The sequence below is a fragment of the Aulonocara sp. 'chitande type north' Nkhata Bay genome, linkage group LG9 (assembly GCF_057382095.1).
Source record: "Aulonocara sp. 'chitande type north' Nkhata Bay isolate Kocher_YH1m ecotype deep benthic linkage group LG9, A_spYH_male_GT1.1, whole genome shotgun sequence".
Classification (NCBI taxonomy): domain Eukaryota; kingdom Metazoa; phylum Chordata; class Actinopteri; order Cichliformes; family Cichlidae; genus Aulonocara; species Aulonocara sp. 'chitande type north' Nkhata Bay.
In genome coordinates, this window is record NC_141352.1 from 7,379,700 (window position 1) to 7,396,355 (window position 16,656).

The window sequence follows — 16,656 nt, forward strand, 5'->3', positions numbered from 1 at the left end:
GGGAAGACACAAAGGACGACTGTTTGCCTTTCCTGGACTGCGCTGTGGACATTGAAGAGAACGGCAAACTCAACATCGAAGTTTACCGGAAGCCCACACACACGGACCAGTACCTCCTCTTTGACTCCCATCACCCTCTGGAACACAAACTTGGAGTAATCAGGACCCTACACCACCGGGCAGAACGTGTTCCCTCTAAGCCTGAAGGGAAAAAGAAGGAACACACACATGTAAAGGAAGCACTCAAAACCTGCGGCTATCCTAAATGGGCGTTCTTAAAGTCAGCAAAGAGGCACAGAAAAGAAGACCAGACACCAGCGAGGGAGGATAAGAAGGACAGACGCAACAACATTGTCATCCCCCATGTAGCCGGTGTATCAGAGAAACTCAGGCGAGTTTTCTCCAAGCACGACATCCCGGTGCATTTCAGACCCAGCAACACGCTCAGACACAAACTGGTTCACCTGAAAGACAAAATGCCAAAACACAGACTTAACAATGTGGTGTATGCTGTACAGTGCAGCGAGGAATGCTCAGACCTCTACATCGGAGAGACCAAACAACCACTTCACAAGCGCATGGCACAACACAGAAGAGCCACCTCCACAGGACAAGACTCAGCAGTCCATCTGCATCTTAAGGATAAAGGACACTCTTTCGAGGATGCCAATGTTCACATTTTGGACAGAGAGGACAGATGGTTTGAAAGAGGAGTGAAAGAAGCATCTATGTCCACTGTGAGCGACCATCTTTGAACAGAGGCGGGGGTTTACGACACCAACTCTCTGCCATCTATAATCCAGTTTTGAGATCCTTCCCAGACGCCTTAACGCCCACTCACATCCTGGGCCATCTGACCTCAGGAATGCGCATGATAAGGTGGGGCCAGGTTTCACAATGAACACACCCGAAACTCTGGCTGATTGGGACCCACACCCAGTTTCACACCTTGGCTCAGGCGATTAGAGGATCATCAGGGGGTCCTTTGTCCCTCTGTGGGGGGAAAATCCCACTAGGTTTAAATTTGGGACTCCCCAACATTTGACCTTAGAACTGAAGAAGCTTCTCAGATGAGAGGTGAAACGTCCTCCAGGGCTCTGACGAGTGTTCGTGTTTTAAACTGAAGCTGTTGATCAGTCAATTACGTCATCCTCAGCAGCACCGTCACACTGATTGACAGCTGTGTTTCTGATCCACAGCTCAGGTGTGTTTTGACTTAAGGCGGAGTATTAGGTGGCCCTCCTGAAACTCATCTCCACACCTGAGTTACAGCGGTTGTTACGCCTCGGGACGCCACTTGCCCAATCATGACCATAAAAACTGCCAGAGGACAACATGTGCGGAGCCTGAGGCTGATCCAGGTGAGCTGATATTCAGGAAGAGAGCATTTTACAAACATGAGTATTATTAGTTTTTGATCCCTCACATCTGAAGTCTGAATAACCAATCAGTGATCCGAGGACGCGATCCTCAGAGGGACTCATTCAGCTTCAAGCTCCACCCTTATTTTATTTTCTTGAAAACTTTTCCGACCCTCTAACTCTCCTCAGTTATTAACTGGTCTGTTAACACCCCCCGTCTCCGTGGAGCATCTGCTTCATCAGCTCTCTGTGAAATCAAACGCACCTCTGCTGTGACTCCACCTCCCGAGGGACGCATTAACTTCACCCAATTTACTCGTTTAATTAAACATGGAGCGTCTGGCTGACAGTAACAAGAGGAGGAGCAGGGAGGGAAGAAAAGGAGTAATCAAGGAGGACAAAGAAGAGGGGAGCAAAAAAGAAACGAGGAGGAAGTGGGGGAGATTGAAGAAGAGCAAAGGGACGGTTGATAAAACGAGAGAAAGGAAACTGGAATAAGAAGTACAGAAGAAGAAGTCTCTGTGATGACATTGCCGCCTGTCCGTAAACACCCTGCGATGAAGATGATTGATTGGTTTGACCGTAGAGTGATGTCCTCCCTCTGCCCTGCTGACACTGTCCTGTGATGTCAGACCTCCATGCTGTCAGCTTTGGGTGACCCGGAAATCCACAGATTTGATTGGTCGCCAGGCGTCTTGGTTCGGGAATCACTAGGTGGAGAGAGAGATATGTTGACATCGTCACTAGAACGGCCGCTGTCATGGAAAGAGTCGAGTGAAAGTCACATATTAACCATCTCAAACTGCAGGAAAGCAAAGAGGAGCCAAAGGTTCAGTCTGACCGACACAGGCAGCAACCACCATCAGGAACTGATCAATGACTCTGATCAATGATTCTGATCAGTTACTCTGATCAGTGACCAGTGTTGGGTGTAACAAGAATAATATTACATTTTTCAGTATTGCAGTAATGTCACAGCTGCACAGACAGCATGTGCTAACGCTAAGCTAACCAGACAGCAGGGGCGTCCAAATTGATGGGCTGCATCCTCCTGAGGCCGCATTTGTAGGCCGATTATGTCACAGCGACCCGACGAAGGATATCCAGATTCGTAAATGCGTCCTCCTTTTCCCCAGATTTGAAGGATGGGTCGAGTGTGTCCCTCGTGGCCCATCATATCCCAGAATTCAGCCAATTCCAGTTTACAACAATGGTGGCCGCTACAAAGTTTTAATATTACTCTTATTACTCTTTCTGGGTCACAAAATAAACTTTTAACATATTTTTAGGCGAGAATGCAGCTGTGTAAACTTCAAATATCTGCTTGGTTTTGTTCCTGAGTAAATTGGTTTGGCTGAGATTATAGTTTTCACACAGCTTAATAAACGTCAAACAGAAAACTGATTAAACAAAAGTGTGAGACGGTTGAGAATTTACTCCAGTGTCCTGTTATACTTTAGACAGCAAGGAGCAGACGGCTGAGTTTATTAAACTCCAACGAGACAGCGGTGACGCAAGTCTGAAGGCTAGACCATTCAATTTACTTCTGGCTTACCTGACCTCCTGAGGACCTGGCCTTCGCAGTCTGTGTGCGCCGGGTCCTCAGAAGGATGCAGCCTCTGAATTTGGACACAGCTAGCATGTGCTAACGCTAAGCTAGCCAAGAACCCAGACTGATGTTAAAGCTGAGAGTATGCAGACCCCAGTCCAGTAGCCAGAGCCTGAACTTCAACAGGTAACAAGCTGATGAGCAGTCAGGCTGTTTTTCTACTTTTTCATGTTTCTACAGTTTAATCACAATGACAACTGCTTTGTGCTGGTTTCCATCTTTGCTTTGTGTGTGAATGGGTGGATGACTGGATGTGTAAAGCGCTTTGGGGTCCTTAGGGACTAGTAAAGCGCTATATAAATACAGGCCATTTAAAGCGCTATACAAATACAGGCCATTTACCATTTGTGTTCATACATAAGAGCAAAGGTGGAAGATCACATGTGTGTCCTCATTATGGGATGTGTTAATGTGTGTGGGGCTGTAGCCTCAGGTTTATGTTGTTAACTGTAATTATGAGACAGTTTGAAACGTCATTTTCCAGTATAATGACAAAGTAATGTCACGAGTAGTATAATGAATTACTTTATCAGACACGTAATTAAGTACTGCATACTTTTAATGAAGGTAACAAGTAATATGTAATACATTCCACATATCCCGTGTCACTTCACACCATACCTTCCTCCCATTAAAAAGGACTAAAACCTTATTTCAGAATACTCTGCTGCTTCATGTTCTGTGTGTTTGTTTCCATCATATTCATTAAAAGCTGTCCTCAGACAGGCTGACGTCCTCCTGGTTGTAACACACAGCCGTCCCTTTACGTGCTCTAAGTAAAAGCCGGACTTCAGGTGTCATCTCGATCTAGGGCAAAGAATAAAATGCCACACAGTCTCACCTGAAGAGGGAGCTATGCTTACCCTGCTGCAGGGAAAAAGTCAGAAATGTTCAGAATAATCCTTCTTTGTCCGACACTCTGTCTGAAACAAGCTGTTCTAGCTCCTCCCCCTTTAAGCCTACTCTCTAAATAGAAAACATCTGGAAACCTGCCAAGGGGCAGACTCTGGTCATCATGAGCTTTGCAGCATTTACAGATCCACGTTAGAGGCGCGATATTTATCACACCTAATCATCTGCCTTTGACCTCTGACCCCATCAGGCTCCAACACTGAACTCCATCCCGCAAGCAAACAGCTGCTTTGGTTCAGCTGAAGCCGTGGCAGGACTGGAGTCAGCCAGCGCTGCCTCGCTGCTTCTGATTCGACAGCTTTAAGGAGTGAGTGGTGAGCTCAGTTGACCCAGCTGGGTCGTGGAGGAAAGTGGGAACAGAACCAACGAAAATACACAAGTCAGCAGATTTTTTGCTGCTGTAGACTCCTGAACTGATGCCAGCAACACACACACACGCTGGTCTTTCTATCACTGTGAGGACTGCATCAGAGGACCAAACCTGACTCCTGCCTAAAAGCATCAGGACTCGATATCCCCACCAAACGTCCCCTCAGAGTGAACACCTCCGGCTGCTGTAAATCAGCTTGTTAACAAGTTGACTCATTACAATCATACAGGAAACGCTGCAGCGGCAGAGGACCATGATGGGATTCGTAGCTGCTCTGCATGTCTTACCTTCTGCTGAGCATCTGAAAACAGCAGGTGGCAGAAGCCACCAGGATGAGCAGCAGCAGGGGGATGGTGGGGATGACGACGTACAGCAGCAGCATACCTGCAGAGACACCAGACCACCTGAGCATTAGGTCATGAGCCCAGATCAGGTCAAAGGTCGCAGGTCTTCTTACCTGAAGCTCCGGCCATGGTGACCTGAGGTGGAACGTCTTCGTTGTTTGCAGGCTGTGTGGCCACGCCTCCACCTGCAGTCACTGCTATGGACACAAGAACACACCTGTGTGTAACCAGTATGTAACAAAATATATAAACAATGGGCAAATCAGAAGATTTCAGGAACGACAGGAGCCCAGAGGATGGGTAACCACAATGAAAACACAACTGCAAATGATGAAGCAATAGTTCAACTGTATTTGAAATTTGTGCACTGTATTGCCTTTACAATAACAACCAAAATTGTGTGTGCGCGCACAGATACCCAAAATAAAAAAGAAAAGAATGTTAGACCCGGGTCTTTTAAAGTGTCAATAGGATCCAGATCAGGCCTGTTTGGTGATCTGGTGAGTTATTGGTGTGAGTTCAGTCCACGATCGATGTATGGTTTGCACTGTTTTGTCCTACCACAGTTCAGGCAACCAGACTTCAAGATTCAATTCCAAATGGGCTGTGGCTCGCCATCCATTGCAATGGAAAATTATTCCTCTTCTGCGGATTTCCACAAAGTCTGTAATCCAATGTTCTCCGAGGAGTCTCGGCTCCTTTCTCCAACTCAAAAAACCTGACCAGTGCAAAGCACTTCGTATTCATAAAACTAGCTTCGGCTATCCAAATCTGGCGGCTAATCAAGCAGACACCAACAGCTTCGCTGTTTCAACAGCTACCACGTTTTCCCCACAGGTACTGCTATGGCGCGTGTGGTCTAAGCAGCCTTAGCAGCGCAACCAAACATGAAAAACAAGGCGGGACAAACAATCCCATTGGTTGGACTGCATTTGTATCCAGGTCAAAAAATAACCTTTGAGAAACTAAATAAATAAATAAATAACACAAATAATGCAATTCCATACAAAATAATTTGGATTTTTTCTTTAGAGTCTCTCTCCAATCATGAGTGCTTTTAACTGAACAAAATAAAACACCTTTAATAATAATTACAATAAACAGTCTCTAATTCCATCTGTTTGCCACTGGGCTACACTCTCCCCTCCTAAATTCATGCAAGTCCCTTTGCATGGGAGATGGCTGTGACCTCACCACTTGAGAGAGTGGCTCCTGGTAAGTTCCAACCTCCTTACTCTCTTGCAAAGCATCAGTAAAAGCTAAGCTCAAGCCTTGGAATAAGGATTGCACAATAGATATCAGTGGATTACCCAACTGGGTGTACTGCAGTCTTTCTGGCGGACCTCTATTCCTCACTGAACGTCGAAGAGTGTCCGTTTTATCACCTTCCACGCTCTGTTGTGAATCTTCTTTGTTAAAGGCCTCAGGCTCACTGTCAGAGTCTTCTCTGCTTAGAAGAACATCTCCCTGAAAGGTGGATGTGTCTGCTAAGTCATTTCCACTTCCAGGTACATCAGCAGCTGAGCGTTTTTCACTCACGGCATCCAAGGCAGTATCCTCCAAAATGATTTCTGCATTTCCATGAGACAAGTCTTCTCTGACTACCGTATCATTAACAGCTAAGCAGTCTTCAGTTAAATTTATCTGTGCTGCCTCACCATCATCGGTGTCAGGGGATGATTTTGGAATCTCGTACAATGTGGTGAATCGAATGGTTTCTCTGGGACGCCTCTCACGAAACCAAACGGTATCCTCATCTGTCTCAGAAGGTTCAGTCTCATCATACTGTTTAGCTGATTGCCATGTTACAGGCTTGCGTGTGGAGTTTGTCATAACAGGCTTCTCCTTAGTGGGTGTGACAAAACCACAAGGGAGTAGGAGATCTCGATGGACAGTTCGCCAAGGAGCGTCTCTGTTCTCAGGTTTTATTGTGTAAACTGGGAGATCTCCCGCCTGCTTTACCACCACATAAACATCTGACTCCCACTTATCAGCAAGCTTATGTTTCCCTCTTAGGCGTACAGCACGCACTAAAACTCTGTCTCCTTCTTCCAATTTAGAAGCGGTTACACGCAAGTCAAATCTGGTCTTATTCTTGTCAGCAATTTTTGCTGCGTTTTGTGCCGCGATCCTGTAACTCTCTTCCAGACGTGACTTCAAACTTTGCACATATTGCGAATGTGACTTGTAGCCGTCGTCTCTGAGGGGAAGACCAAAAGCCAGGTCAATGGGCAATCTGGGTTTACGGCCATACATTAATTCATAAGGTGAGTACCCTGTAACGTCGTTCTTTGTACAATTGTACGCATGAACCAATGGTTTCACAAAGCTATGCCACTGTGATTTGTCCTTGTTTTCCAATGTGCCAAGCATGCTCAACAGCGTCCTATTAAAACGCTCTACAGGGTTTCCCCTAGGATGGTAGGGCGTAGTACGAATCTTGTGAACACCCAGGATGTTGCATAGTTCTTTGATGATGTGTGACTCAAAGTCAGGCCCTTGGTCACTATGCAAACGTTCAGGAATGCCGTAATGGACAATGAAATTATCCCACAGGCACTTGGCAACTGTTTGAGCTTTCTGATTGTGAGTTGGGACGGCAATGGCATACTTAGTAAAGTGGTCTGTAAGTACGAGGACGTCCTTAATATTGCTCCTATCAGGCTCAATGGACAAAAAGTCCATACAAACAAGCTCAAGAGGTCTGGTGGACTTTATGGTGACCAAAGGAGCAGCTTTTTCAGGAAGGGATTTTCTCAGAACACAGCGATCACAGGTTTTAACCTTTTTCTCAACATCTGCAGCCATCCTTGGCCAGTAAAACCTTGTTCTCACCAGGTCGAGAGTGCGTTCAATCCCTAAGTGGCCCATATCATCATGGAGGCTATGGAGGACTGTGTCTCGAAACTGCTCTGGAAGAACAAGTTGCCAGGTTACACAACCTCCATCTTGTCGTGTTCGGTACAGTATTTGATTGTGTAGCTCAAGGCGACTGAATTCTCTGATTAGTAAGGGAATATCGGGCAGTTGCTTTCTAACGGTGGGTGGAACCTTGTCCCCAGTCTCGAGTTGAGCTATAATTTCCCTCAAACACGGGTCAGCTCGTTGTTCTGCCCTTAGCTGCTCTACTGGCATATGGGGAATAACTGGTAACCCACCACACTGATCTTCATTCACAAACTCATCTGGTATAGCAGATACAGACATGGCCAAAGAGTCTACCAGGGTGAAAGCACAATCCATCTCTTTGTTTTCACTTGGGCTACAGCCAATGAGGTGCCTCTCACAGATAGCTGGGACCACGTCTGGGCCAAGAGTGACTCCTTGACCAGACAGATGTGTTTCAGTGAACCGCTGTATACGTTCCTGCTCTTTTTGTGAAACGGTGTCATTGAGCAGTTCTCCATGTGGTCGTCTTGAAAGACCGTCTGCATCAGAATTTAACTTTCCAGCTCTGTACTGAAGCTGGAAGTTAAACGTGGAGAGTGCTGCTAGCCAACGATAGCTCATTGCATCCAACTTGGCTGTAGACAGAACATATGTTAAGGGATTGCTGTCAGTTACAACCATGAATTGGCTACCATAGAGGTAATCAGAAAATTTTTCTGTAACTGCCCACTTTAGAGCTAAAAACTCTAGTTTGTGGGCAGGGTAGCGAGACTCACTCTTGGACAAACCTCGGCTAGCATATGCTATTACTCTCATCTGCCCCTCCTGCTCCTGATACAAAGCAGCACCCAACCCCATAGTGCTGGCATCCGTATGGAGAGTGTAGGGCAACTTGGGGTCAGCAAAACCCAAGATCGGAGCAGTAGTTAGCTTTTCAATGATCGCTCGGAAAGCTTGTTCACACTCTGGAGTCCATCGCTCACCAAAGGGTTTTTTCGGATCATGATACTGAGGAGTGTTAGCTTTGGGCTTGGTACCTTTGCGAAGGGGTGGGTAACCTGAGGTCAGATTGGTGAGGGGCTTCACTAGGTTAGAATAGCTTTTAATGAAGCGTCTGTAATACCCTGCAAAACCAAGAAAAGACCTCAGTTCTTTCAGATCAGTAGGCACTGGCCAAGTTTGCAGAACCTTCACTTTTTCAGGGTCAGTCTCCACCCCATTACGAGACACAACATGTCCCAAGTACCTCACTGATGTCTGAAAAAATTTACATTTCTCAGGGGATAATTTCAACCCGTACTCTTTCAGACGGTTGAGAACTTTGATCAGTCGGGTCTCATGTTCTTCCAGCGTTTTAGAGAAAACAATGATGTCATCAAGGAAGACAAGAACCTCCTTCAGGTTCATATCCCCCATGCATTTCTCCATGAGACGCTGAAATGTGCTTGGAGCGTTCGTAATGCCCTGCGGCATACGGTTAAACTCCCAAAATCCAATGGGACAAACGAAAGCTGTCTTCGGTTTGTCAGCCTCTTCAACCTCAATCTGGTAGTAACCAGATTTTAAGTCGAGGACAGAAAACCACTGGGAACCAGTCAGCGTGGAGAAAGTCTCCTCCAAGTTTGGGAGTGCATAAGCATCCTTCACTGTTTGCAGATTGAGCTTCCTGTAATCAACACAGAGACGCACATCCCCATTCTTCTTCCTCACCACCACTATGGGAGAAGAGAAGGGTGATGTGGACTCCCTGATCACACCTGCCTGTTGAAGTTCTAGCAAGTGCTTTCGGACAGCTTCCAGATCATTTGGGTGTATGGGGCGTGCCCTGTGCTTAAATGGAGTCTCATCAGATAGCTTGATTTGGTGTTTTACCTGATTAGTTCTCCCAAAGTCAATGTCATTTTGCGCGAAGACCTCCGGCATATTGGCAAGTTTTTGTGTTACTCTCTCTCTCCACTCAGCACTTATGGGTGAATCCTCGAAGTTGAAGTTGAGGCCTAGCTTCTGCTTGGTGCTAGAATCTGGTGTCACCACACAATGCTCATGTGAGAGAACACGATGAAATGCACTGATTTCCCCAATCACACACTTCTGGGGAATAACAACATCATGATCCAGCTCATTAGTCATTACGACTGGCACTTTATATGGCGCTTTCTGGGGCAAGTCAATGAGGCAAGGTTTAACTAACACCCCACCTGGCAGTGCTGACAAGGAGGGATGTTCTAAGAGGACAGATTTCTCAGTGGTATGACTGTTTACATCAATGAACCCCTCTAACACTACGGTTTGTCCTGCTGGAACTAGCTGGGGGTCTTTTCCGAGCGAGGTGACCAGACCAAGGCGGTTATCCTTGCACTGCCTGTGTCGCAGCCCCAAAATCTTTAGCACTGCTTTGTAACCATATTGTGATGGTTCATACTCTTCAGGACAGGTATCACGATGGAGTTCGTAAAGTAGATCTAGTGTGTTAGTACCTATCAAAACTAGTGGCTGGGGGACTGTACGAACATCTGGAACCACCAATGCTAGTGTGGGGACTTCAACCTCAGCACCTAAAAACTCTTTGGGGAATACAACATTAATCTCAATGTAGCCTAGATAAGGCACAGATTGGCCATTGGCTCCTTCAACCTCCAAAAGCTCAAAGAGAGGCCGGATCTCATGTTGTGACAGGTTCTGATTGTAAAACGACTGGGGAACAGTGGTGACTTGAGAGCCTGTATCCATTAAGCAGCTAACACAATTGCCCTCTATTTGAACCTGTGCTGTAGTTTTCGCCCCTATTAAACCTTTGGGTAATTTGAAATTACCACGCTCAGCATTCAATGTTAACATGGCACCCTTCTTAGTGGTCACTTTAGGCTTCTTATCAGCGGGACGTGTTTGACCCGTTGCAGTCCCCATCTGTCCCACGACAGGGACTGAATTCAGTTTAACGAAGGTGTGTTTCGGTGTTGGCTTTCCCATAACTGCTGACGGATTCTCAGTTCCTTTCTTTTAGCAGCTACCAGGGCAGGATTTGGATCTGACTCACAGGTGGCCACAATATGACCATCCTCCCCACAACGGAAACAGTACCACGGTTTTGGCTTTACAGTTAAAGCGCTGTGTGGAGGGGGCCCTGGTTCAGTCTTTGCATGGTCAGGTTTTTTAGTTTCATCTTTCTGCATGTGTTCTTTCTTAGAAGCAGTGGGTTTTCTTTGTTTCATGAGTGCTGTCAATTGACTCTTCAAGTCAGCAACTTGCTTCTTTAACTTACTTAGGTCACTTGATTCAGATTCAGCTTGTGTTTCGCTTGTTTCCTGAACACTCTGTCTATGGGAGACAACCTTAGGTTTGGTAGTACCAAGGTGCCGTTTCATTCTACTAGTTTTTGTTTCTTGCCTATTTTCTGCAGTACGCAGCAGCAACAAAAGCTCAGCGAGTGATGGGGGTTGTCGATCCTTAAGTTCTAGCTGCAAGACAGCAAGCAAGTCATGATTCCAACAACCCCTGTAAAATTGTTTCAGGAGGTGTTTGTCGACCTCTTGTGGCTGTACACCTCCCCTGCGTACAGTACGGTTCAATGCCACCTGCAGGCGATGCAGGTAAGCTGAGGGTTTTTCTCCAGGATCTTGCAACGTGTTCATGAACCTCACCAACAATTCCTCCCCATCCTCAACTGTGCCAAAGGCAGATTCCAATAATTGCAGGTAGGTAGATGGTGGCGCTTCAGGTCCAAGATGTCGAACTACATCTGAAGCAGGAATGAGGAGGCTCTCGAGAATTTTATGAGTCTTCTCCAAGTCAGAAACAGAAGTGTCCTCCATCATTAAATCAACATGAGAGCGCCAAGTATCATAATCAGCTTCATTATATGGCCGGGGAATCTTCCCAGAAAAAGCTCTCAGTCTCAAGGTGGAATGGGTACGTGACATCTTATCATCACTCTTTACAATGTGTTCAACCACAATTCTCTGTACGTCTGGTGGGTTAAGCTCACCAGGATTTAGAGTCAGGGATCTCTTGGTTCCAGAGCTTAAAGTCGGTGTGCGATATTCATCATCAGCGTGGCCAAGCTTAGGACAGACTGAAATACCAGCTGATTCAATAAAAGTAGCAGGGGTCTGGCTGGGCCTGTCAGTATGATCAACTTCCTCTATTTCAACCTCAGTACTGAGTGCAACACTTTCTTCGGCGACACCCACAGACTTTTCAATTTTTGTCATCACCTCTCTCAGTACCTCTTCAAAATCTTTCCCACTTAGCTTGGCTATTCCTCGCAGTTCACTCAGGTAAGTATCTGTGACACTCCCCCCAACTCTCTGGGAATAAACATCTGTCAAAGCATGTACAGAAAATACTACATCAGGATTGGCAGCTGAGGGGTGGACATAGGGCAACAAGGGTCCTAATGTTTGCACTGCTACTCCTGAGTTATACTCCACTATCTGATCCTTGTTGAATTCAGATACTTGATCATCAATGGTGAGGACCCTACTAATAGAGCCGTACTGCTTTAAGAACTCAAAAATCTCTTCATCCTTTTCTGATCCTGTTACCCCACGCACTATGACAGCATTTGGGACCTTAATACCTAATTTTTCAACAAAATCCATCTTTTGGTGCGACAGACGGTCTTACCAAAAGCTCAATCACACAAAATATGCTTCACTATCGTCACCCATTAATTCAAGGCTCCTGGCTGGCTCGCCACTTTTACACTGTAACCAGTATGTAACAAAATATATAAACAATGGGCAAATCAGAAGATTTCAGGAACGACAGGAGCCCAGAGGATGGGTAACCACAATGAAAACACAACTGCAAATGATGAAGCAATAGTTCAACTGTATTTGAAATTTGTGCACTGTATTGCCTTTACAATAACAACCAAAATTGTGTGTGCGCGCACAGATACCCAAAATAAAAAAGAAAAGAATGTTAGACCCGGGTCTTTTAAAGTGTCAATAGGATCCAGATCAGGCCTGTTTGGTGATCTGGTGAGTTATTGGTGTGAGTTCAGTCCACGATCGATGTATGGTTTGCACTGTTTTGTCCTACCACAGTTCAGGCAACCAGACTTCAAGATTCAATTCCAAATGGGCTGTGGCTCGCCATCCATTGCAATGGAAAATTATTCCTCTTCTGCGGATTTCCACAAAGTCTGTAATCCAATGTTCTCCGAGGAGTCTCGGCTCCTTTCTCCAACTCAAAAAACCTGACCAGTGCAAAGCACTTCGTATTCATAAAACTAGCTTCGGCTATCCAAATCTGGCGGCTAATCAAGCAGACACCAACAGCTTCGCTGTTTCAACAGCTACCACGTTTTCCCCACAGGTACTGCTATGGCGCGTGTGGTCTAAGCAGCCTTAGCAGCGCAACCAAACATGAAAAACAAGGCGGGACAAACAATCCCATTGGTTGGACTGCATTTGTATCCAGGTCAAAAAATAACCTTTGAGAAACTAAATAAATAAATAAATAACACAAATAATGCAATTCCATACAAAATAATTTGGATTTTTTCTTTAGAGTCTCTCTCCAATCATGAGTGCTTTTAACTGAACAAAATAAAACACCTTTAATAATAATTACAATAAACAGTCTCTAATTCCATCTGTTTGCCACTGGGCTACATGTGCCTTAATACAGAGCTGCAGGTGAGTCCCACCTATGGCTCCACCTGCCTCTATGATCTTATATGGACCTTCCTCCTTACCTGTATCCTGCCCACCAGGTGTGTCATTCACCAGATGGCTCTCTGAAAGACAGGAAGTAAAGAACCTGAGTGAGTGAAGCTGATTGGCTGACAACACCAGGGCTGCTTATCTATGATTGAAGCTGACTGGCTGATGGCACCTGGGTTGTATTTGCAGATGAAGTTGTGTTTCATGTTGCACCGGTCGTCGTTCCATTGGTAGAGATAAGCCCCGCCCAGACCAGAAGGCGCAGTTGGCTGATGGTACATGACAACGCAGGCCTCACCTCCACAGGATGGTTCATCGAAGTACCAGTTCCTGCATCATCAGCACAGTTGGTTAAGCCCAACCCACCCCCTTTAGTAAAACATGCCGGGAGTCACCTGACACAGCTCTGACATCACGCTCACCTGAAGGAGGCCACGCTGCCGTCGGTCCACTGGTAGAGCTGCGGACAGGAAGTTAAGGCATTGCTGAGCTCCGACTGAGTCTGATCCACTCCCTCCACCCGAGTCAGGCCGATCCAGAAGTCCCCGTCAGCTATGCCCCCGCCCCCTCCTGCCCTGTCCACCGCACCTGAACGCAGCTCCTGGAAACAAAAACAAGGAGAAAGGGTCACAGAAAAAGGAGGGGAGGGTCTAGAGAGAACCAGGTGTGGGTCTCACCTGCAGCAGGTGCTCGATGTCTCGCTGTTCCGTCGAGCTCTCGATGCTGAGAAGCGCTCCTCTGTCCATCTCGCAGGCCTGACGCGCCTCGCTGAAGGCGACGCGGCTCGACACGTCATGGAAGTACGCCATCTTATAGCAGGGACGCTCGGCCCCGCCCACACACACTGTCTGACCTGAGACATGGAGCCCCGCCCACAGGAAGATGCATCAGAGCAGCACTGAGTGTGTGTGTGTGTGTGTGTGTGTGTGTGTGTGTGTGTGTGTGTGTGTGCGCACAACAGTGTGTTAATCACTGTTGCGCACACACACACACACTTCACTACTTTAAGTGATTAGCTGGAGTGTCTTCTGCACCATCATCACTTTACTGTTAAAGCCACTAAAGAGCTCCATATATATCTGTCTGCTGTCAGCCCGCCCTCCACCCATCCCTCCACCCACTGTTCCTCCACCCGTTCCTGCTGCCTGTGGTTCAGGTATTTTAGCTGCTCCCCTGATAAATCGAACAGATCTCTGAAACATCAGCTGGCCACATGACCCATTACAAACCTGCAAACCTTACACCAGACACACCACCCAGTGGTAGGCCTGCAAATCCCACATTGCCCCTCCTCTGTCCCCTGAACCTTCAGTCTGCACTCTGCTTCACCTCCCATCTTTTTTTTAAAATTTTTACTAAACCTTGAAAACATCGGCTTCAAGAACGCACATAAGAGTGTGTACGAGCACGCCCGGCTGTGGGCGGCTGCCTCCTATCCCCTCCTCAATCTGTCTGCTGCATCTGTATTCTGACATCTGCAGGAGCTCCAGATGTACACACGAAGCAGTCGTAGTGAGTGTCTACAGAAAATCAGCTAGGACTCAAACAGACAACAAATATGACACAAAGTGAAGTTTATTTTATCGAATCTGTTGAAGGCATCTGAGCTGATGGCCGCGTGTCATCATTGCCATGAAGGCGATGGTTTGAATACTCGCAGTGGTTTGTGTGACTCGATCCTCACTTCGATCAGGTGTCACGTTTCACCCTGACAGAAGAACAAAGCTCTTTCATTTCTCTGATCACAGTCAGATGATGTTTGCACAGGTCAGAAATTCTTTAATGTGATCAAAGCCACAGACACACACACGCACACACGTATACACACACGTATACACACATGCGTACACGTATAAAGACACATACATATAAACACACATACACACAGACACATATACACAGATTTATACACACACGTAGACACACATTTATACACACAGGTATGCACACATATACACAGACGTGTACACAGACACACACACCACACACATGTGGCTGTACTTTGGTGGACGAGCATCCCTGTAAGGCTGACAGATTTCAGTGAATGACTCTCTGGGAACACGTCACATATCTCACTACATTAATGGTTCTTTTCACTGGTTTAACTGTATTTCCACTTAAACCAGTGCTGCTGGTTTTCCTTCAGAGTGGAAAACATGAAGTGCAGCAGGATGAGCTGCTGCCTGCGCCGCTGCGAGCTGCAACACTGAGGTTTCTGTAACATGGAAACTTTTCACGCCTCAAAAGAGCCACACTGTTTAAAAAGTAATTGGATTACTGCAGTACTCACCGCTCACCACCCGTGCTGCCTCCACCTGGACCATCCCCATCGCCACAACGACCCCGAGCATCAGTCGGTTAATTATCACGATCCTTGAGCAGGTCATCTTTATTTCTTTAAATATGAAATTAAATCTACAAAATAAAAGTGTTTCTGTGGAGAGCTGTTCCAGAGACGTTTCAAAATAAAAGCCTGCCTCTGGTCAGCGTGCTCCTGGTGCCCATGTTTCCTCTCCTGTCTCTGTACTCTGAAGTGAAGCGGGAGGCAGAGGAGCGCCTGTCTCCTCCTCCTCCATCGATCCTGCCCACTGAGCCACAGCTGTAACCTCCTCCTTCAATAAAGCCCGGGGGACCACACACACACATACACATACACGCACACACACACACACACACACACACACACACACACACACACACACACACACACACACACACACACACACACACACACACGTTTAATTCATTTACTCAGAGCCTCAGCTGATTGGCTCCAACAGAGCAGCTGATCAATAGATGAAATGTGCAGTTATGAGCATCACTTGAGCTCGCCGCTTCCTCCATTGATCCCCGAGCAGGAGGAATTTTCTCTCATTATTCACACAGCAAGCGGCTCCAGTTTCACATTAATGAAAGCTGAACGCAGAATCGGTTTCATTCTGACACACGCCGTGGAAACGCTTCCTGCGTTTTAAACCCCGATCCGTGCACAGACGCTTCCCGTTAAGATGTCTGATTTTAGGTTTCCTTCATCCTGTCAGAGGTCCTGAGATGTTTGTGGGGACATGGATCCCAAACTGCGGACTGGAGCTCCCCCCTTTATCCTCAGTGTCCACACAGCCACTGCAGCAGCCACTGTATGACAGCCGTGGGATGAATGACCCACTCACACTCGACTGTGGTGTCACCCACTGTTTTGACGTCCACCATGGTGGGTTTGTGGAGCATTATCAGTCTGCATTCACAGACTCTGGCTGTATCCCAATCCAGGGTCTGCAGCCTTAAAGGCCACATTTTAAGGCCGGTTAAATCACCGCGACGCGACGAAGGCTGTCCCAATTCAAAGGCTGCTCGAAATGCGGCCCTCAAATGCGTCCTTCATTTCCCTGAATTTTAAGGACGTGGCGGTGTAGACTTCGTGGCCCAACATATCCCAGAATGCATATGTAACATAGTTAAATAGAGTTGAAGTTAAATCCCGCTAAATGGGACATTGGCG

At 46.6% G+C, this 16,656-nt stretch overlaps 1 protein-coding gene across 1 annotated transcript; it reads right to left on the reverse strand.

Annotated features, from left to right (window-relative positions):
* Positions 1-1,055: 1,055 nt before the first annotated feature.
* Positions 1,056-15,627, reverse strand: chodl (chondrolectin). The gene is made up of 8 exons (XM_086305577.1): positions 15,448-15,627; positions 13,835-14,010; positions 13,580-13,758; positions 13,330-13,487; positions 13,190-13,231; positions 4,710-4,793; positions 4,540-4,636; positions 1,056-2,071 (listed from the first exon to the last, which is right to left on the reverse strand). The coding sequence occupies exons 1-8, from the start codon at positions 15,542-15,544 to the stop codon at positions 1,990-1,992; spliced, it is 915 nt and encodes a 304-aa protein (XP_086161703.1). The 5' UTR covers positions 15,545-15,627; the 3' UTR covers positions 1,056-1,989.
* Between the last annotated feature and the right edge of the window lie 1,029 nt (positions 15,628-16,656).